This window comes from Urocampus carinirostris, chromosome 14 (assembly GCF_059441175.1).
Source record: "Urocampus carinirostris isolate Australia breed hairy pipefish chromosome 14, RoL_Ucar_1.0, whole genome shotgun sequence".
Taxonomy (NCBI): domain Eukaryota; kingdom Metazoa; phylum Chordata; class Actinopteri; order Syngnathiformes; family Syngnathidae; genus Urocampus; species Urocampus carinirostris.
This window is the reverse complement of record NC_142362.1, coordinates 1744144-1767035: the sequence shown is the minus strand read 5'-3', so window position 1 is coordinate 1767035 and position 22892 is coordinate 1744144. Positions and strand designations below refer to the sequence as shown.

At 40.9% G+C, this 22892-nt stretch overlaps 1 protein-coding gene and 1 long non-coding RNA gene across 3 annotated transcripts in view; one reads left to right on the top strand and one right to left on the bottom strand.

Moving 5' to 3' along the window:
- Window positions 1–22892, top strand: part of LOC148352430 (uncharacterized) — a 50032-nt gene that overhangs the window by 4302 nt on the left and 22838 nt on the right. Inside the window, exon 2 of the long non-coding RNA XR_015852777.1 lies at window positions 2495–2617. This is a non-coding gene — a long non-coding RNA (uncharacterized LOC148352430). The remainder of the gene's footprint in view (window positions 1–2494; window positions 2618–22892) is intronic.
- Window positions 18693–22892, bottom strand: part of arhgap20 (Rho GTPase activating protein 20) — an 82639-nt gene continuing 78439 nt past the window's right edge. For both annotated transcript variants that reach the window (XM_088353560.1, XM_088353559.1), the window contains exons 14-15: window positions 22602–22716; window positions 18693–20659 (exon numbers count right to left, since the gene is read on the bottom strand). In XM_088353560.1, the coding sequence (XP_088209686.1) occupies window positions 19365–20659; window positions 22602–22716 (1410 nt within the window). In that variant the 3' untranslated portion in view covers window positions 18693–19364. The remainder of the gene's footprint in view (window positions 20660–22601; window positions 22717–22892) is intronic.

Sequence of the window (22892 nt, the reverse complement as noted above, 5' to 3'; positions counted from 1 at the left end):
TTTCTTTCTCTCTTTCTCTCTCATCTATCTATCTCTCTCTCTCTCTCAAGATTGATCGATCTTTTGATTACAATATAATCACGCCAGCAAAAGATATTTAAAAGACGACTTGATTTGGTTGGTAAAACGTCTTTTTTTTCAAGACATATGCTAGAAAAGCGGGTGACAAGATGTGGAAAAGACAGAGATTGTTAAAAAGACACCGACTTTCCGTCTTGAAGACGACCGCATTTAGTTGAAAAAAACTCTTTTTCGTGGTATTGAAATGATGACTTTTGAGAGTTGAATTGGGATGAACTATTAACTGTTTTTAGAATACATTTTGTCTATTTGTACTGCTTGGGAACATGTGCATCAATGTTTTGATTACAGTATTACCCAAAAAATGGTAAAAAAAAGGCCTCATAAAAAACAAGTTAGTTTTAGAAGTATTCAAAATATAAGCATATCCTTTTTTTCCCCAAAAGCTTACGCAATACCAAGCCCAGTAAAAACTTGTAAAAAGACATTGAAAATACGCCAAGGTTCCATCCAGAATATATCTTTATGTGGTCGGGGAAGCATATTTCTCAGTCCCATCATCCCTCTTGTAAAAAGTCCATTTTTTGGTTTTTTTTTTTGTATCTGTTATGCTTCATGTTAGGAAATAAATATGAAAATGTACTGTTTTACCAAATTGTTCGGTTATCTGACTCCATTAACCAAACACAAATATAATATGGAAAATATGGACAAGAGACAGGCATTTCCACACGGGGGAAGATTGAATTTCTTAAACGATTTACCTAAGTGAACTCCATCGAATATATGGCCGAATTAGCCAGATTAGTGTCGCTTGAGTCTCTGTCAAGCCTCTTCCTTCGATCTTCTGCTTCCTTCTCAGCCCACGTTTTTTTGGGCGCAAGCTGGTGTGCCGGCTCCTCCCATGGCCGTGCCAATGAAAGCCCCGCGTGGCTCCAAACACCTCGGAGAAGAGCGTCCCGATGTCTGAAAAACTCATAACAGCAGCACGCTTATCAAAACAACTTCTTCAAACAATGCCTGCCGTCCTGCGTCAGAGTTCTGTTATCAACAGAACTAAACAAAACATTCCGCATTCGGATCAGCGTGACCTGAAGCCCACTCGGTGAAAACCGTCATTGCCTTCAATAAATGTAACTTGTATTCAATCGTATAAAATCCCTTATAGTCAAATGTATCAAATCCTTCACTCAGAATGGGAAAATAATATTTTTGATGACGACATACACAGCCAGTAGTAACTGGTTAAAAAAAACATTGAAAAGGTTCCGTCCAGAAGATTTCTTGATTGTCCCTAGGTGTGTCTGTCTCTGTGTCCCCTGCCCACTGCCCGAAGATGGGCTCCAGCACCCCCGCGACCCTACTGTGGATAAGCGGTGAAGATAATGGATGGATGTACTTGAAGTGCAGTAGCATATGTCTACTTGAGCAGTTATCTGACTAGAAATGCTGATCTATTCTATAGTTTGTTTTACAATGGACTTTTCTCATCTCATCTCATCAGCCGTACCGCTTATCCTCATTAGGGTCGCGGGGGGGGGGGGGCTGGAGCCCATCCCAGCCATCTCCAGGCAGTGGGCAGGGGACACCCTGAACGGGTTGCCAGCCAATCGCAGGGCACACAAGGACAGACAACTCATTCGCTCATTCACACCTAGGGACAATTTGGACCGGCCAATTCACTTTTGTTGTGAACAATTTGTTGTAAACAATGTACTTGAAGTGTAGTGGCATATGTCTACTTGAGCAGTTATCTGACTAAAAATGCTGATCTATTCTATAGTTTGTTTCTCAATTAACTTTTGTTGTGAACAAATTGTTGTAAACAATGTACTTGAAGTGCAGTAGCATATGTCTACTTGACCAGTTATCTGACTAGAAATGCAGATCTTTTTTATAATTTGTTTTACAATGGACTTTTGTTGTTAAACAATTTGTTTTAAACAATGTACTTTAAGTGCAGAAGCATATGTCTACTTGACCAGTTATCTGACTAGAAATGTTGATCCATTCTATAGTTTGTTTTACAATGGACTTTTGTTGTGAACAATTTGTTGTAAACAATGTACCTGAAGTGCAGTGGCATATGTCTACTTGACCAGCTGTCTCAGGGTGCGAGTTAGATTTATTTTACACTGCAGTGTTAAACGCACTATATATTGTTGAACTTTTTACTTTTGTTTTGTGAAAGTACTTGAAGTACAGTGGGTTTCCTCCCACATTCCAAAAACATGCACGTCAGGTTCATTGGCAGGTCCAAATTGTCCCTAGGTGAGCGATTGGATGGTTGTCTGTCTCTGTGTGCCCTCTGATTGGCTGGCTAGCAGTTGAGGGTGTCCTATGCCAGAAGATAGCTGGGATGGGCTCCCGCACCCCCGCGACCCTGCTGTGGATAATGGATGGGTTTTAGTTATGGATCTTTCAGCATTTTGGGTTATCTGGCCTCAACTAATTCTATATTTCTATTTTTTAGATGAAATGAAGTCCAAGGTTTGACCGAAGAGCCAGAGGTCCAAAAGACGTCCGGTGTTGGAGAAGCAGAATGATCTAATACCACGAGAAGGTCACACGTGGAATGAGTCATCTTATTGGAAAGGTGAAAAATAAGTCACATGGTGAATGAGCGTGGTTATGAGAATTTCACAAGCTAATCACTCAATATATTCCTTTCTTCGTCATGTTCTCTCATATCTATTCTCGTCCAATCAAGCTCACAATATATTTCACGCATGGGCGTAACCAGCGTGTTTTTGAGGGTGCTTAAGCACCCCTAAAAATGAAAGCATTTTAAAAACTCTGTTTTTCTTGTTAAAGGACGTTATAAGATCAAATATGGTGAAAAACTCTCGATTGAAAATAGAAAAAAGGAAAACCAAATGAGATGGTGCAGTCAATTCGATTCCTAGCACCGCATCGTAGTATCTCTGCAGTAGTATTTTATATAGTGGAATTGTTGTCTATATCTGTAATATTACTATAGTTGTATTTTGGAAGTATTTCTGTAGTCAGTTTTTTGTAGTATTTCTCTAGTGTTTATGTAGTTTTCCTTTACTTAGATTTTCTAATATTTACACAGTAGTATTTTTGTTGTATTTCTGTAGTAGTATTTTTGTAATACAGTATTGCTGTAATAGTATTTTTGCAATATTTGGACAGTATTTTTTCATTTTCAGAATGAAAGCAAAATAATAGTTTTAAGCACTAAATTTGAAATATTGTAGTCATGTAGTATTTTCTATAGTGGAATTGTTGTAGTATATCTGTAATATTACTGTAGTTGTATTTTTGTAGTATTTCCGTAGTCATAATGTTGTAGTATTACTTGAGCTGTGGTATTTCTCTAGTGTTTATATAGTACTCCTTTACTTTGATTTTGTAGTATTTACACAGTAGTATTTTTGTAGTATTGCTGTAATAGTATTTTATCATTGTAGTAATGTTGTAGTATTTTCTATAGTGGAATTGTTGTGGTACATCTGTTGTTACAGATTACTGTAGTTGTATTTTTGTAGTATTTCTTTAGTCATAATGTTGTAGTATTACTTGAGCTGTATTTCTGTAGTCAGTTTTCGGTAGTATTTATCTAGTGTTTGTATAGTATTCCTTTAATTTGATTTTGTAGTATTTACGCAGTAGTATTTCTGTTGCAGTATTTCTATAGTAGTAATTTTTTTAATACAGTATTGCCGTAATAGTATTTTTGCAATATTTGGACAGTATTTTTTTTCATTTTCAGAATGAAATCAAAATAATAGTTTTAAGCACTAAATTTGATATTAAATATCATTGTAGTAATGTCTTGGTATTTTCTATAGTGGGATTGTTGCACTATATCTGTAGTATTACTGTATTTTTGTAGTATTTCTGGAGACATAATGTTGAAGTATTACTTAAGCTGTATTTTTGTGGCATTTCTGTAGTCAGTTTTCTGTAGTATTTCTCTAGTGTTTATATAGTATTCCTTTACTTTGATTTTGTAGTATTTACGCAGTAGTATTTCTGTTGCAGTATTTCTATAGTAGTATTTATTGTAATACAGTATTGCCGTAATAGTATTTTTGCAGTATTTTGACAGTATTTTTTCATTTTCAGAATGAAAGCAAAATAATACATTTTTAAGCACTGAATTGGATATTCAATATCATTGTAGTAATGTCTTGGTATCTTTTGTAGTGGCATTGTTGTAGTAAATCTGTAATATTACTGTATTTTTGTAGTATTTCTTTAGTCACAGTGTTGTAGTATTACTTGAGCTGTATTTTTGTGGTATTTCTGTAGTCAGTTTTCTGTAGTATTTCTCGAGTGTTTGTACATTATCCCTTTACTTTGATTTGTAGTATTTACACAGTACTATTTTTGTAGTATTTCTGTTGCAGTATTTTGTAGTAGTATTTTTGTAATACAGTATTGCTGTAATAGTATTTTTGCAGTATTTTTTTCCTTTACAGAATGAAAGCAAAATAATACAGTTTTAAGCACTAAATTTGATATTAAATATCATTGTAGTAATCTCTTGGTATTTTCTATAGTGGGATTGTTGTAGTATATCTGTAATATTACTGTATTTTTGTAGTATTTCTTTAGTCATAATGTTGTAGTATTACTTATGCTGTATTTTGTGGCATTTCTGTAGTATTCTTGTGTTTATATAGTATTTCTTTACTTTGATTTTGTAGTATTTACACAGTAGTATTTCTGTTGCAGTATTTCTGTAGTAGTATTTTTTTAAATACAGTGTTGCTGTAACAATTTCTTTCCTTTTCAGAATAAATGAAAGCAAAATAATAGTTTTAAGCACTACATTTGATACTAAATCATTGTAGTAATGTAGTATTTTTCAAGTAGTTCTCTAATAGTATATTTGGGGGACAGAGTGGAAACCAAAACATGTTGTTATTAGTAGTACTTTATGTACTATTATGTATATACAGCCAGATCTGCACTGCGTAAACAACATTTGCACAACTGTAGCATTGCAAAACACTGACACCGTGTGGTCACTTATGTTAATACCACACCCGGTCGCTATGGCAACTAGAGTCATCACAACACCATCCTGGCTGTTCCTATTTTGTCCACACGGTGTCAGTAAAGACTGCAGGATAATCGCCTGCAGCCCTACGCCCCTTTTATCCAATTTTCATCTCAAATGATCTATATCAGGGGTGTCAAACTCATTTTAGCTCGGGACTAGTGGATTACAGTATAGCGAAAGAAAGATGGTGAAAAAGAGAGAAAGAAAAAAAAAGGGAAGTAAAGAGAAACAAATGAAAGGGAGAGAGAAATAAAGAGAGCACAATATAGAAAGGGAGAAAAGGTAGAAAGAAGGATAGAAAAAAAGAGAGTAAGATATAGACAAAGGGAGAGAGAAAGCAAATAAAAGAATGGGAGAAGAGAAGGAGAAAGAGACAGGGAAACTGAGCAAGAGAGAGAGTGACAGAGAGAGCCAGAGAGAGAAAGAGAGCTAGAGAGACAGAGAGAGAGAGAGAGCCAGAAAGAGAGCTAGAGAGAGAAAGAGAGCCAGAGAGAGAGCCAGAGACAAAGAGAGCCAGAGAGAGAAAGATTGATAGAGAGAGAGAGAGAAAGAGTCAGAGAGAGAAAGAGAGCCAGAGAAAGAGAGAGAAAGAGAGACAGACAGAGAGAGAGAAAGAGAGCGAGAGGGAGAAAAAGAGCCAGAGAGAGAGAAAGTGAAAAAAAGACATGGTTAAAGAGAGAGGGAAAGAAAAAAAAGAGAAAGTGAAAGTGAGGAAAAAAACAACGCAAAAGAGAGAAATAATAAGAGAGCGTGAGAAAGTTGTTTTGTGAGTGGCACTTGGCTTTGGCGACACCATGTGGCCATATTTAAAACTTCAACTCATTGTTCTATTGTGCTTCATTTTGTAATGTCTCGCCGGCCAGATTAAAAGCCTTGGCGGGCCCGATCCGGCCTGCGGGCCACATGCTTGACACCTGTGATGTATATAGTAACTTATTTTGCACGTTCACGTCGCAAACGATCAATAATAGAATTGATATTGTTTGCCTTGCCATGACGGATGACGTGATTAAACACAATCGTACTGTTTACCTATGGTGGAGAATGTTGTATTTATTGAGTTTTTGCTTTCAAAACCGTTTCGTATTTCATAAAGCTGCACTTGAGTCGCCTCGATACTCGGTTGACACTTATTAAAAACCTTCATACTTTGAAAGAGAAACCAAACCTTACCCCCAGATCAGGGGTGTCAAACTCATTTGAACTCGAGGGGCCACGCGATAGAGCAAACATTCTGTCGGGGGCCGGACTAGTCGATTCAAGAGAAAGAAAAAGAGAGAGAAAGAAATATGGGGGGGAAAGAGGGGGGGGGGGGAGAGGGGGACGGAGAGGGGGGTAGAGATAGTGAGTGAGAGTGAGAGATTTAGAGAGAGATTAAGATAGATATAGATATAGAGATTGAGATAGATACAGTATAGAGAGATATGGAGATTGAGATGAAGAGCGATAGAGATAGAAAGAGGGGGGAGAGGGAGAAAGAGACATATTGAGATTGAGAGAGAGAGCTTTAGAGAGAGAGAGAGAGAGAGAGATTGAGATAGATATAGAGAGAGATTGAGATAAAGAGAGAGAGAGGGGTGGGGAGAAAGAGAGAGAGAAATAGATTGAGATAGAGCGAGATATTGAGAGAGCGAGATATTTTGTTAAAGAGATTGAGATGAGAGAGAGAGAGAGACAGACAGAGAGAGAGAGATTGAGATAGAGAGATTGAGGGAAAGAGAGACATTGAGGGAAAGAGTGAGATTGAGAGAAGGTGAGAAACAAAAGAGATAAAAAGAGAAATAGTGAGAGAGGGAGAGAAAAGAGGAGAGAAGGGTAGAAAGAGAGAAGTGATAAGCAAGAGAGAGAAATAAAAGAGGAAGGGAAAAAGGGAAGAGAGAGAGCAAAAGAAGGTAAAAAAAAGAGAGAAGAGAGTGAAGGAGAGAGGGAGAGAAAAAGGGAGGAATAGAGAGAGAAATACATTTTCTGCATTCACTTATTGTTGGTAATATACTGATTAGAAGGGATCACCACAAACCTGTTTTTTTTCATTTTCTCCTTTTATACTTCCTTTTTTTCTGAACTTTATACAAAATCATCATTCGTAATACAGTAATCCCTCGGTTATCGCAGTTAATGGGGACCAAAACCAGCCGCGAAAAGTGAAAACCCGCAAAGTAGCGACACCCCTTCAAAAATGCTTTAAAATGTATTTATTTTATTTATTTACTTTCACTACTTAACTCGAACTAGAGATCGGCGTGCAGACGAAAATTTGAACCGCGAGACCAAAACAACAATGGCGGATCTGCCTGACGAAAAGTTCGGAGTGCAGAAAATCTTTGTTAAAAATACTTAAGTTATTCGATGCAGGTTTCTGATTGGCTGCCGAGTATACGAATAGCTAAACGAACCGAAATTACGAAGATTTCAAAATGGGAATAAAGCAAACGTTTGATTTGAAAAAAATTAAAAAATTAAAATGATTTTTTCTTGTAAAAGTTGTGGGCCACCCGGGCGGAGATGTTTTGTAAGTTGTATGCCCGACATAAAAGATGCACGCCCCGGGCGTTTGGGCAGACATTCATTCAGACACTGCTAGAGCGCCCTCTTGTGGTCGAGTGTGAAAATAACATGTGAAATAATATACCGGGTAATCATGTTTTTTACGATGACACATATAAATTGTGCCTGGAGTATAAAGCGCACCGCTGGCTTGTAGTCCTTAAAATATGGAAATTACGATCGCTGTCTGCTGTCAATCAAATCCAATTTTCCATCTTCTTCTTCGGTGTCGCAGGTCGCGTTTAAATCCTAAATATGGCCGCCGTCCGAGCGCCGTAATGAAGAGACTCTGCCGGCTCTTGTCCACAGACATTCTTGTGGTCCTTACATAACAAACCAGTCTTGAATTATGGATGTGGAATCCTCACAAAAACCTCAAAGGTCGCCTTGGAAACTCTACGATGGCACTACTATGCCGTGCAAATGTTTGCGTGTGTTAGATATATCGAGAATATTTCACGTTTTTTATAATTGCTGATTTGATCACTGTTCCTTCTGCTGTGCAAGACCTGACCACTGGGGGTAGTATAACACAGACAGCCTTAAGATGAGTTTCAAAACAGTTTTTGTCTTCCGCTTTTTTTTTTTGAATGAATGAAAACTTTATGTCGAACAAAACAATAACTCAACAACAAAATAATTTTACATAATATATTCGAAAAGGGGTAGTCAGAAGCAAATGCTTATACCCCCTACCCCTTCATCTTCCCTATGAAATACACCAATAATAATAAGAACAATAGTAATAATATTAATAACTAGACAATTCCCGAGGCAATTGTAAGGGTTGTGATGGATTTGGCAGATGATGGTAGAGAACCGGTAGCGTTGAGTAGTTTGCATTAGGTGTATATATATATATATCCCCCTAGTGGGAGGTGGCTAGAGTCATTTCTGACTTTTTTTGGGAGATTGATTCAGAGGAGGGGATTCCCAGCCCCTCGCTCAACCCACCTGAGGTGTTGGGAGTCATTAGGTGAGCAAACCCCCCAATTCCAACCCCTAATGCCGAACGCCAAGCAGGGAGGCAACGGGTACCAATGTTTAAGTCTTAGGTATGTCTCGGCCGAGGCTTGAACCGCAACCTCCCAGTCTCGGGGCGGGCGCCATACCCCCAAGGCCACTGAGCTGGTTTGCATTATGAGTTAGCATAAAGTTTTTAACTCGGTGAGATGTATTTGTAATTGTTTCACTTGGTTCTGTGGGGGGACTGTTAGCACAAAATGTCAATATTTAACTGTTAGCAAGTAGCCGTTAGCATAATTTGTAAGCAGGAAGCAGTTAGCATTGACCAATCAACTTATCACCGGCAGTGTTAACAGCTAGCTTACGTTAATAATGGCTTTGCCAGCCCAACACTATGCTAGCAGCGCACGTAGCTGTTAGCATACACTCGCTAGCATCCACTCTTTGGAATTCACCGTTTACCTATGGTTAAATTGAATGTGGGTCAGGGCCCCCTCAAGGCACCTCTGGAAACTCTCTGGTTACCATGGCTACCCACTGAAATGAATGGGCCCCATGCATTCCGGATGGAACTCTCTCTCTCTCTCTCTCTCTCCATTCATTGTCTATGTCGCTTTTTTCTTGTTCGACGGGTAATTGTGTTGTCACGGTAACTCGTATCGGTGTAAAAAGACATGGCGCACGATTTCCGATCGGGTCGGAGTTTTCGGTGTGTAAGTCGTCGGGGTTCTCGAAAAGCTCTGGGAGGAGAAGCGAGCCAAACTTTTACAGAAGAAGACGGAATAATAAGATTTTGGATTAGAAATGTGCTTACAGCTCAGTTGGTAATGTGTGTTGTGAGGCCATCACAACTAATAACAGTTATGATATAACAATAGCAACAATAACAAAGTTAACCATAGTTGTATTCCCAATCTCTCGTATCACTCATACCCCATTTTCTTCATTTCTGTATTCCGCCATTAAAGGTTTTTTTGTATTTAAATTTGAACAATAGTTGGACATTGTTTGATCTGGTCTCTTAAATTGTTCCAAAGTGTGACTCCGCACACAGACACACACATACTTTTCCTGGTGGTTCTCACCTTTGGGATTATCAATTCACTATCCCCTTGATTTATAATTTCCTTCTTTCCGAATGAATCATTTTTGGATGTTTTTGTTGACCTTAAATAGCAGTTCTGGAGTGAAAAAAATTACTAAATCATCCAATTTTAATCATTTTCTCGAAATGAAATGAAATGAAAATGAAATGATCTGCATTTCTATAGCGCTTTTCAAGTGAATGACTTTCCAAAGCGCTTTACAATGTGCTTCACATTTCCCAATAGCGGCCTTGCAGCCATGTAAGGCGCTAACCTGCTTATTGGGGGTATTAGGGGTTCAGTGTCTTACCCAAGGACACTTCGACATGTAACACGGAGGAGCCGGGATTCGAACTGGGATCCCTTGATCCCAAGACGAGCGCTCTACCTCCTGAGCTACTGCTGCCCAGTGTGCTTCACATTTCCCAATAGCGGCCCTGCAGCCATGTAAGGCGCTAACCTGCTTATTGGGGGTATTAGGGGTTCAGTGTCTTACCCAAGGACACTTCGACATGTAACACGGAGGAGCCGGGATACGGACTGCAATCTCTTGATCCCAAGATGAACGCTCTACCTCCTGAGCCACTGCCGCCCCACACATTGCACATTGTGTTAAGTATGGCAGAACTAGACAGCAATATAATAAATACAATGCATTATAGTTTAAAATTAATTTGGCTTTATTAATGATTGAAATGCTTTTAGATACTTTAGTTTGTATGTGTCTGATGTGTGTTTTCCAGCTTCATTTATTGATTATGACCCCTAAAAACTTATTGCAGCAGCATCCATTTTGACTTCTAAATCTTGACTTGCCTTGCGGTGACCAAAAAACATGACTATGGTTTTATTTTCATTTAAAGATCATTTATTTATATCCATTCATGTTTTTAGGTTAATGAGTTCACGATGAATACAGGTTACCAAATCAACATACCGTATTTTCCGCACCTAAAAGCCTTTATTTTTTTCAAAAGCTGACCATGCGCCTTATAATACAGTGCGCCTTATATATGGATCAATATTAAGTCGCAAGGTCTCGCAACAAAGGCAAGCAGCCGCCGACTAGATTTTTCCTCGTAGGCGAAGTCGTCCGGGGTGTATGCTGGGATACATATCCCGGCGTTTCATTTCCCAACCAATGTGTCAATCATCATTTAAATCGATCACTATTGGCTAAAGTTATTCGGAGGTAAAGGGGGCGGATCCTTTTTATCATTCACAGGCTCGCATAGGCTAAAGGGGCAAAACAAAGCCTGCGATTGGCCGAAAAAGATGAATGTGAATCGCAAGTTTGGTTGTCTACGGCATAGAGGAAACATGTTTTACCATTCTGTATTTGTAAATATTTTACTCTCCTGGATTTACTACACTCACGGATATAAGAGGACCATGGTTGCACATTATTATTGAACGCAACGACTTCGGTGAGCTACTCCGGCTATATTTTTTCCCAGTATCTTGTTTCAGAGTGATCTAGATGTTTCTGTGATGGGTCTTTTTGTAAATTAAACTCAATTCTAAGTGTTTATTGTCATATGCACAGTAAAGTTGCGAGCGAAAAAGAAAATAGAAACTAAGGAATGGTTGGCATTTCTTGAATCCCAAGACTTGAACCTTCCGAATTATATTTGGAACGATGCATTTGAGTGACATCGTACAGACACTGTTTCCGTACATGTCTGAGACACGTATTTGCTTCTTTGCAATCTTTGGGAATGTTAAGGGGGTAATAAGTTGGACTGAACCATCTGACTGTTTTGTCCACATTCCCATTGTAGCGCCTTATAATCCGGTGCGCCTTATGTATGGAAGATATAGGACCCAAAACTATTTTTTGGGGGTGCGCCCTATAACCCGGTGCGCCTTATAGTGCGGAAATTACGGTAGTTATCATTTGAATAGAAAACGTTAGTGTCGTCTGCAAATATGACTACTTTCAATAGGTTTGAAACATTAGAAATATCGTTAATATGTAAATGAAATGGACAGCACGGCGGCGCAGTGGTTAGCGCGTGTGCGGCACAGTTCTGAGGTCGTGGGAACCTCCTGCGTGGGTTCAAATCCAGCTCGCGGCCTTACTGTGCGGAGTTTGTATGTTCTCCCCGTGCTTGCGTGGGTTTCCTCCGGGCACTCCGGTTTCCTCCCACATTCCAAAGACATGCATTTCAGGTGGATTGGACGGTCCAAATTGTCCCTAGGTGTGACTGAGCGAGTGAGTTGTCTGTCCCCGTGTGCCCTGCGATTGGCCGGCAACCACTTTAGGGTGTCCCCTGCCCACTGCCCGATGATTGCTGGGATGGGCTCCGGCACCCCCGCGACCCTACTGAGGATAAGCGGTGCAGCTGATGAGATGAGATGAGATGTAAATGAAATAACTTTGGTCCCAGGATAGAACCCTGTGGTACTCCACAACAGATGTCCAAGTGTTCAGACGACAACTCTCCCATTTTTACATATTGCTTCCTCCCCGTCAAATAACTTTGAATCCATTGCAAAGCCACGCCCCTGATTCCATATGTTTCCAGTTTTTTGAATAGTATAGTATGATTAATGGTATCAAATGTTTTTTATGAAGTCAATAAATACCCCAATCTTGTAACATTCGGTTCAGCGGCGGAATAATGACACTAAGGACACTTGTGTTCATGTTTTGTTCTGCAGTGCTCAAAACTTTCCAGCAGACTTTTTCGTTCAAATTTCCGAGGTCCAAGGTTCACAGGGGACGTCTTCAAAAAAAACAAAAACCAAGAGACGGGGAGACCATAAATCTGGCGGCAAGCATACTTTGTTGCTGTCCCGCCTGTTGAACAGCGTTGTTATGAAAACACCTGAAGGGCTCATGACCTGTCTTCTCAAATGAGGCCAAAAATGCAACATTATCCCTTGTAAAATGCTTAAAAGGCATATTTTCTTGACAAAGGGCTGATAAGACTGGAGTGATGGTTAGCAAATACTTTTAGGAACAATTATTCAATCATCAGAAAAATCATAACAAATGTAATGCTGTGCATTGAAGGTTTTTTCTTTTTAGATAGATACAGTGGAGCCTCGGTTTTCGACCATAATCCGTTCCAGAACCCCGTTCGAAAACCGATTTGTTCGATCTCCGAAATCTTTTTTCCCATTAGAAATAATGTCAATCGTTTTAATCCGTTCCAACACCCTGAACGTTTACCTTGAATGTTTAACGTAAACATAAAGCTAACCCAGGCTTATCGTACGTTCGCGTTATCGTCATCTTCCGTACGAACGATGACGCTAACGCGAACGTGTAAAAATTAAAAAAAATCAGGTCGTTTACAAGTCATTTAGCACCCGGGTCTCCAAAACAAGTGGTGAGCGGTTCATTGGAAAGGGGGCTCCGTTCCAACACCCTCAATGTTGGGCTCCGTTCCAACACCCTGAATGTTTATCTTGCAGAAGGCGCAGATGCCCCACCCCAGGGAGAGTTTTAGAACTGACATGCACTTCAGTTTGTTCCTTGTAATACTGTACCAGTTTTCGTGTCCTTTTTTTCATCAGTATTTGGACTTTTGGCATGTGATTTTTTTTCTGTTTAGTGTAGCACTCCCATATTTAGCAGTGTAGCACTCCCATATTTAGCAGAATTTCAGGGGGGTGTATGTAACGGGTGTAATAATAACTTTTGTTTTATTGAAATTCCTGCTGAAATATGTGTATAGTTTTTGGTAAATATCCTGCAATGATGAGTCCAACAGTGCTATCTGCTGGTATGGGGTGGGGTTTGGTTTTGGCTTCTGACATGTGACCGGGAGGCGGGGTTTGTAGGCAGTCTTATCAGAGAGAACTGCAATGGTAAGACACATCTTTTGGTGCTCCACAAAAGTTCATTTTAAACATTATAACCCCAGCTGACAAATCTCTCAACATGCACAGTAATGTGATTGATATTGTCAAGCTGTTTAGGTTTATTTTCGTTTTGTTTCTGTTTTACTAAATTATGAATTCCCCTTGTAGAGATCAAAGCCAACAGAAAAGCAATGTTGTGACTCATCCATTTGCAGGTAACGTGTACCCGTTTTTATACTCATTATTGTTTTTATTTCTATTTTTTCATATACATTAAAAAAGGATGATGTTGGTTAGACGAAAGAAAAATATGTTGAATCCATTTTAAACGTTTAAAATCCACTATACGATCTCTTGTTAAAAGTATCTTGTTAAAATGTAAAGATGTAAAAATGTATTGTGATATTCTAAAATGTATTTTCTGTAAAGTGAAAAGAAAGCTCTTTGATATGCTTGGTTGGCAGTCTTATCAGAGAGAACTGCAATGAGATCAAAGAGATCAAAGCCAACAGAAAAGCTAATGTTGTGACTCATCCATTTGCAGTAACTGTAATAAAAACCTCATCATCCAGTCCAGCGTGAATGTGGATCTTTGGTGGGACACGTACACCGCGGTCCAACACCCTGAATGTTTACCTTGCAGAAGGCGCAGATGGACGGTGGTGCTATTATTTCTTTCTCGAATGCAATAGTTGTACGCACTACTTTTCTTTTTTCACCCGTAGCAACTTTGCTGCTTGCACTGACTTTCTTCCGAGGCATAACAAGGGGCTAAAACACCCGTACGCCGCTCAGCATCGCACCCTAGCGTACCGGCGTTCGAACTCCGATTTTTTGACCGAACAGCGAAGCAAGAATTTCTCGAAATTTTTGGTCAGACTCCGATTTATTCCAACTGAGAGGCGTTTGAAAACCGAGGTTCTACTGTACTTTATTCATCCCTGTAGGGAAATTCCCACTTCCGGCAGTATCCTCGTGTTGAAAAATAAAATCATAAAATAAACGATATAGAATACAAAAATACAAGCAACAAGCTGTAAACACCCATAAATGCTGGCAAAGCACCCAAAGCCATTTGATTGGGTGAGTGGTTGTGGGTCTAAATCGGCCTCTTACATGTTGTGGGAAAGCGATTTTAAAAGTTGGCTCACGCTAAAAAAGATACACCGGGCATTCGACTTTTTACAACTGGCAGTTGGAGAGGGGAAGGGGCCAGGAGAAGAGGAACTTACGTCCATCTCCTTGGTCGCGCTCCTAACTCTGGGGGCCATTCCCCACCAAACTGTTTTTATTTAAGTACAACAAAGACAGAAAGAGAAAGAATATTTGAAAGAGAAACGTGATACCATCTGGTTTAGAAATATACACTTTTGAGGAAGTACCCCAAGCCCACCTTACAGTGGTCGGAATGGGTGGAATTTTACACATACCGCGCATTTGTGTTTCTCAACACGCTATCCTCGTTTGCAGTATTTTGTGACATTGTTATAAAATAACTTTACCTGCACCTGGTTTTGAAACCATTGTTTGATAGATAGATAGATAGATAGATAGATAGATACTTTATTCATCCCCGTAGGGGAAATTCACACTTCCAGCAGTATCCTTGTAAAATGGAAGATTATTAAACAATGCATGTTCATGGTTGAGATATTTTTTGATGAAAACCCACGGAACAAACTGTAAACCCCCATAAATGCCGCCAAAGCACCCAAAGCCATTTGATTGAGTGAATGGTCAGAATGGGTGGAATTTTACACATACCGCGCATTTGTGTTTCTCAACACGATGCTATCCTCGTTTGCAGTATTTTGTGACATTTTTATAAAATCACTTTACCTGCACCTGGTTTTGAAACCATTGTTTGATAGATGGATAGATACTTTATTCATCCCCCGTAGGGGAAATTCACACTTCCAGCAGTATCCTTGTAAAATGGAAGATTATTAAACAATGCATGTTCATGGTTGAGATATTTTTTGATGAAAACCCACGGAACAAACTGTAAACCCCCATAAATGCCGGCAAAGCACCCAAAGCCATTTGATTGAGTGAATGGTCAGAATAGGTGGAATTTTACACATACACACACATTTGTGTTTCTCAACACGATGCTATCCTCGTTTGCAGTATTTTGTGACATTTTTATAAAAGAACTTGACCTGCACCTGGTTTTGAAACCATTGTTTGATAGATAGATATAGATAGATCAAACTCAGTTTAACTTGGGGGCCACATGGTAGAAAAAAAAATCTCACGGGGGCCATACTGGTGGATTAAAGAGCTAAAATGTGAAAGAACAAAAGTGAGAAAGATGGAGATAGAAAGAAAGAGAGAAATAAAATAAGACAGAGATGCAGAGAAAGTTACAGAAAGAGAGAGAGAAGAGAGAAAGATTGATCAGAGAAAGTGTGAAAAAAATAGAGGACAGAGAGAGTGTACAAGAGATAGGGAGAGAGAAAAGAAAAAAAGAGAGAGAAGACAGAACAAAAAAGAAACAGAAATGGGAGAGAAAGTGAAAGAGACTGAACATGAAGGAAAGGGAGAGTGAAAGAGAAAAAACAGATAGAAAAACTCATAGAATGGGACAGACGGAGAGAAAAGGGAGAAATAGAGAAAGTAAAAAAAGAGAGTGAAAGGAGAGATCACACCAGAGAGAAAAAAAGAAAGAAAATAAGAGACAGAGAAGTTGAGAAAGAGAGACAGAAAGAAGAGAGTGATGAAGTGAAAAATAAGGAGAAAAAGTAGTTAAAAAGAAGAGAAAGAGAAACATAGAAACAGGGAGCTCTATAGAGATAGATAAATAGAGAAAAAGAAATAGAGTCAGAAAGAGAGAGAAAAAGAGAGTGTAAAAGAGAGAGAGAAGAAGAAAGAGAGACAGAGAAGGAAATAAAGCACCAGTTGCTTTGCGAGTGACACCTTGCTTTGTCAACATCAAATGGACATATTTCAAACTGCCGCTGCTTTTTCTCTTGTTCTTCTCTGTGTGTTGTTTCGTGGGCCTAAACAAAAACCATGGTGGCCCGCGGGCCGCATATTTGACACCTGTGATATAGAGTATTTCAATAGTGCTACGGAAAATACACACTGTCATAAAAATAGAGTAATATGCAATGTGGGGGTGTGGTTTCATGTGGGCTTTTACGCCCCTGGGTGGAGTTGAAGAGCCTCATGGCATGAGGAAGAAATGTAAGTAAATAATAGTAAAGTATGCATTGTTATTATTATTATTATATTATATATTATTAATATTATTCTATATTTTTATTATTATAGTATGTATGTAAGTATATTAGTATGTTAGTTTTCATTTCACTCAGAAAATCTAGAAATATGAAAATGATCAACTCTCTATCGCAAAATAGCTTCAATCAATAATAATGCTAATCTGTATCTATAATCTACATCTATGATAAAAACAAGAACAAATGTCTTTTATAAGAGCATTTTATTCAAAAGCTGTACACGATAGACATAGAAATATGTAGCAAATATAGTTACTATAGCAACAGCAAATGTACAAAAATACAATTTGATTTCATGACATAGAAAAGATCATACTTTTATATATATTTTTATCATATACTTCTTTATCATGAAAACTTTACACTGTGGAGAGGAAAACTATTCAGATAATTACACTTTATATACAAGATGGACGGCACGGCGGCGCAGTGGTTAGCGCGTGTGCGGCACGGTTGTGGGGTCATGAGATCGAACCTCCTGTGTGGATTTTGCATGTTCTCCAAAAACATGCATGTCAGGTTAATTGGCCGGTTCAAATTGTCCCTAGGTGAGTGATTGGATGGTTATCCGTCTCTGTGTGCCCTCTGATTGGCTGGCAAGCGATTGAGGGTGTCCCCTGCCCACCGCCCGAAGACAGCTGGGATGTGCTCCGGCACCCCCGCGGCCCTACTGTGGATAAGCAATGCAGATAATGGATGGATGGATGGATATACAAGTTGATGCTATGGACCACATCTCCAAATGGTATATTTCTTTTAACGCCCAAATATGGAGGTGAAAAACACACATTATTGTTATGCTTTTATTTTGGCGGGATCTGAATGCGATTCCGAAGACGCAAATCAAGCTGACACTTTGACTGGTTGATCCCATTTTTGTCACTAATTTAATTTGTGTTCATTATATTGGAATTCAAATGGAACCCAAAAGGAAGTGACTGCCAATTAGTTTCAGCTCATCCCCATGCTCTTATTTTGGAAAAATGAAAAAGTTATTTTCTTTTTATAAAGCTGGACGTGAAAAGTTGCCAGGAATTTAATGCATGTAATCTGTTATCTAAGCATATTTTCCCGGACGCGGTAAGCAAGCCACTCACTGAATCGGAGATTGTAGCGTAGAAGACGGAAAAACAGGTCAATAGCCGGGACGGGAGGTCAAAACGTGGTCGGGGTGAAAAAAACGGGTCGTTAGCCGGGACGGGAGATCAAAAAGTGGTCGGGGTCAAAATAACAGGTCGTTAGCCGGGACGGGAGATCAAAACCTGGTCGGGTTCAAAAAAACTGGGTCGTTAGCCGGGACGGGAGATCAAAACGTGGTCGGCGTCAAAAAACAGGTGGTAGCAGGAGATAAACCAACCTGCTGTTTCCCTCAGGATGATCCGAATTTGACAGGATGTCGACGCTGTTATTTTGTCGGAATTGGAATAGAAGCTTTGAAACGTGACTTGTATACATTGAAGCAGAACCACATCTTATTTTGAAAGTCACCAAGAAGCAATGTTCCCTGTCATTTTCCTTCCGGGTCTGAGCGTTCACACAAAGTCGGTGAGCAACGCTTGAAACGACAGTGAGCAACGGCAATCCCGAGTGTGGCAACTAAGTCATTAGTACGATACAGAACTGTATTTAATTACATTTATGAGTGGGAGTACAATGTTGGAAACAAGATTGACTTTATCATTGGAAATGATTTGAATCCAACACAAACTTCTTTGTCCCTTTGTCTACTTTTTTTTTTTAATTCCTTTAAAAAAAATCTTATTGTGTTTATTTTTTCCTAGCTGGTACTTTTTTCTTGCTTTTTTGTTCTCTAGTTCATTTTTCCCTTTATTTATTTCTTTTTTTCCTGTCTTTCTCAAAATTTTTCCTGCTCTCTTTTTCTCTCCTTTTGTTTCTTTTTTTTCTCAGAAATCCAAAGAGAAATAGAAAGAGAAAAGAGAGAAAAGGAAAAAATGAAGTTAGAGCAAAAGAAGTTGAGAGAGAGAGAGAGAGAGATACAAGTACAGTGTCTTTGTTCAAGGCACCTGGCTTTGGCAACATCAGGTGGACATATTTCAACCTGCAGCTTGTTTTTCCTCTTGCGCTTCTCTGAGTGTTGTCTCGCGGGCTGGATTCAATCCCTTAGCGGGCCTGATCCGGCCCGCGGGCCGCCTCTTTGACACTGGTGCTCTAAGTCATTTTGTACACAATTTTACATCATATTTGGTCGTGTAAGGATGAAAGAAGCAAAAACCACTGAAGAGCCGTTTAGGACCCGAAAGAGCCGGTTCCTTTTAGCGAGCCGAGCCGAAGAAGCCGGTTCACGAAAAACTCTATTGACTTTACTCGACTTCGTTCTACTTCGACTTTGACTTCAAAATACCGCATTTAGAACACAGCGTCAGGGGAACCCGTGTATTTTGACCTTCATGCACTGTCACTTTGACTTAATTCGCTTTTTAATTTGCAATTTTGAGCCCTGATTTTTGTAAGACGGCTAGATTTTCTTGTGCGCGGAAAAGCTCTGGGTAGTGCGCAATTGCGCACACACGCAGCTCAGAGGGAACATTGCCGAGAAGTGCTTTTGTAACTTATTCAAAGATATCAAAATCCTCCCGCCTGGTACCTGAAACACCTTGCGGAGTCATAAAAAGTGCATAGGGACAAAGTCGGCAATCAAACGTAAGATTCCTCGGCAAAGAAGAGCTGGTCAAAATCGTCCAATCGCGGCTCGCTATGCTGCCGAGCACGCCACTCCTTCTTTGCCTGAGCGATGGCGAAGGTCACTTCCCGGGTTTGCCGTCCGCACCCAGAGGCGTCACCCGTCTCGGAAAAGTAGTCCCGGACCGCGCGATCGGCCGAGGGCGACAGGGGCTCCGCGTCCGACACCCTCGAACGGGTTCGGGGTCGGTCCAGGGTGGCGGTCTTGACGGGGCGGCAGGCGGGGTCGGAACGGCGACGGGGAAGAGTCCGACTTTGCGGGGACGCGGTCTGGGAGTGGGACTTGTGGCGTTTGAGTACGAGGGTGGTGGCGCTTTGTCCGTAGAAGACGCCCATCGGGGGCCGGGCGGCGTCGGGGTCGGTGTCACGCAGGAGTCGGAACTCTCGAACCGTCAGAGGTTTGTCCACATCGGCGCCTTCGTAGAAGGTCGAAGTGCGTCGGAGTTGCATGAGCGCCTGCTGGTAAGACGGAGGACTACCGGACCGCCGGTCGGAAGTCCGAGTTAGAGTCCCCGCATCCGGTTGCGGGTCTTCGTGCCCGTTTTGAGATTTCTTCAGGGACAGGCGACGGTCCTTCTTTAGCCACACGTTGGGATGGGCGCTGTGGCCGGGCCGGGGGTCTTTCTGCGGCGGGGAACAGCGCGGAGACCAGACGGGGGCGTCCCCGGCGGGAACGTAATCGGTGGAGTACTGTGAAAAAGCGGAGTCTAAAGAGCTGAGCGAGGAACCGGTCGGGGAAGTGGCCGGCGAGGAGAGACTGGAGCAGCTGGCGTCCAGACGCAGCGGCGGCGGGGGCGCTGGCTTGTTTTTCCGTCGCCCGTCGCCTCGCTCGGGGTTCAGGTGGAGCCCGTCGAGCGCCCCCTTCAGGATTTCTTCCTCCTCCTCGCCTTCTGCGTAGCTCGCCTTGCGGGGCGGGAGTCGCCCCCCAACCAGGGCGGGCTCCGAGCTCCGTCGGAGTCTCCGACCGGCGCCCTGCGAGGACGCCCCGTTGGCGTGCCGGGCACGCGGTTGGCGCGCCGCCGGGCTGAAACGGCGGGGCCTGGCCGGGGGCGGGAGCCGCAGCAGGGGGTCGCCGCCGCCGCCCTCGCCGTCCGGCTCGCAGTCGCTGAGCGTGAGGACCGAGTCCCGGCTGCGGTTGTCCGACGTGTCGCGGAGAGGCAGCTGGTCCTGGCAAGGAGACTCGGGTTCGTCGTTCAGTTCGTTCTCTAGACTGTCGTACGACGAGTCGTTCATCTGGAACGACGACGCGTCTGGTGGGAGACAAATCCGATTTGCTCAGAAACAGTCTTTTAGAATGATTGTTGATACTTTCTGGACAATAAGGTCTGCATCGAAAAACCCAAAATCGGCCAGAAATTTGAAAGTGGGTCCCAGGGCCTCGCATGCTCAAAAATCGATGGGTCCGACAGAGATTTATGGCTCCCCAAAATTTTGTGTCATCGAGGTTGAAATTGTAAATCGGCGACAAATATATAAATAAATATATATTTACATATTCATTCAGTTTTAATCGTCACAGTTCATTGGTAATCCAAAGCAGTTGTCACTTCAAATTTTTCAGTTCACAATATTGTACACTATACAAAATAATATTGCTGAAATATTTATATATTCATGCAGTTTTAATCATCACAGTTAATTGGTAATACAAAGCAGTTATCTCTTCAGATTTTTTAGTTCATATATTCTTCGTGGTTTGCTGTCCTGTCACAGTTGTAATGCCTTCTCAAGGTCCAATCCATTATCATCCTCCTCATAGCGTCACCAGGATTATAATTGAGTCCATTTTGGCAGAAAAGTCCTTTTCTTGCTAGTATTCTTTTGTTTATTTTCTTTCGTCGAACTGTTGGCTTCTACACACGTGTTTTCCTTGCCTACGCGATCTTCCATAGAAATTCTCCGCCTTTTTTTCATGCTGGAATAACTGCCGTTGTTATCACTTTCTAATATATATATATATATATATATATATATATATATATATATATATATATATATATATGTGTGTGTGTATATATATGAAGAAAAGCTGGCTAAAACCATGAGGCTGCCACCAATGTGTTTAACAACGGGAAGGTATGTTTGGAGTGATGAGCTGTGTTAAGCCAAACAGTTTTCTGCATTGTGGGAAAAAAGTTCATTTTTTGTTCAATCTTAAGAGTTGAAAAACAAGACTATGTCTCTTGCTACTCTGCAGTCCACCCGAGTGGGAATGTCTGTGAATTTCCCGTCCGGTATTGTTCCCGTTTATTTGGTCCTGTTCAATATCGGTTTCTAGTTTTGTTCCCGTCTATTTACTTTCTCTGGCTTCCTGTCTTTCCACGCCAGACCTGCTGATGAACGTGCATGACTCCCCATTTCCCGTAAAATAAAAGGCTTGTGTGAGAAACGTCACGCGTTTGGGTCCTGATCCTGTTCTGGTTCATGACACCTGAAGAAGAAATAAGTTTTCTCTTCCTAGTTTGTATCTAAACATTCTATACTGTATCTTGACAGATTGGCTTTCCGTCTATTTAAGCTCAATGCTCTCACTCTTCCTTTGTCAGTCCGTCAATGAACCTCGTGGGTTCTGACTCGGTTCTGTATTCCTGTTGGTATTTCCTGTCCGTGTTGTTCTTGTTTATTTTGTCCTGTTTAATCGGTTAGATCGGTTTCCAGTTTTGTTCCCGTCTGTCTTTTTCTGATATCCTGTTTTGATATCAATCCTGTCTGTCCCGTCCTGTACGGTATCGACCCCATCTGTCTGATATCTGCTCGAGCGATTGGTATCGGTCTCGTCGGCCTCTGGCTTTCTATCATTCCACGCCAGACCGCTGCCTAACGTGCATGACTCCCCATTTCCCGTAAAATAAAAGGCTTGTGTGAGAAACGTCACGCGTTTGGGTCCTGATTCCTGTTCCTGTGATAAAGATGAGTTTTGTTTCCGTTTCTCTTTATATTGGTCTTGGAGCTCTTTTGGTTAGCATTTTAAATTGTTGCTAAGAGTTAAACAAAAAAATATGAATTTATTTTTAGGACTTTTAAACAAATTATTTTTGTATAATTTCACCAATATTTTGATTGGGCTTGTCAAAAAAAGAGGAAAAATGTTATCATGATCAAAAATTCATAGTTTAACGTACACATTTTTGAGTTGCACAATTTTCTGCAGCACTAAAAGCTTACCTAATAACTTAAACACGGTTGGCTTACCGGAGCCGTGCTCGCTACCGCCGCCCTTGGGGCTGCAGGCGGAAAACAGGGAAGTGATGTCGTCCCCCAGCATGGCGGTGCAGTTGTCGATGAGGAATCGGACCAGCTCGCACACCTGAATCGAGAAAAGCCGTTTTAGTAAAGCGCGTCGGGCGGGGTCAGTCTCCCAAAGCCTCCAGCTTGTCCAAAATGTTGCAAGCCAGGCTTTAACTTTTTGAGCTAACCTGCATTGGCTCCCTGTTAAGCTTAAGATGTGATTTGAAGGTTCTCTTGATAGTATACCAAATCATG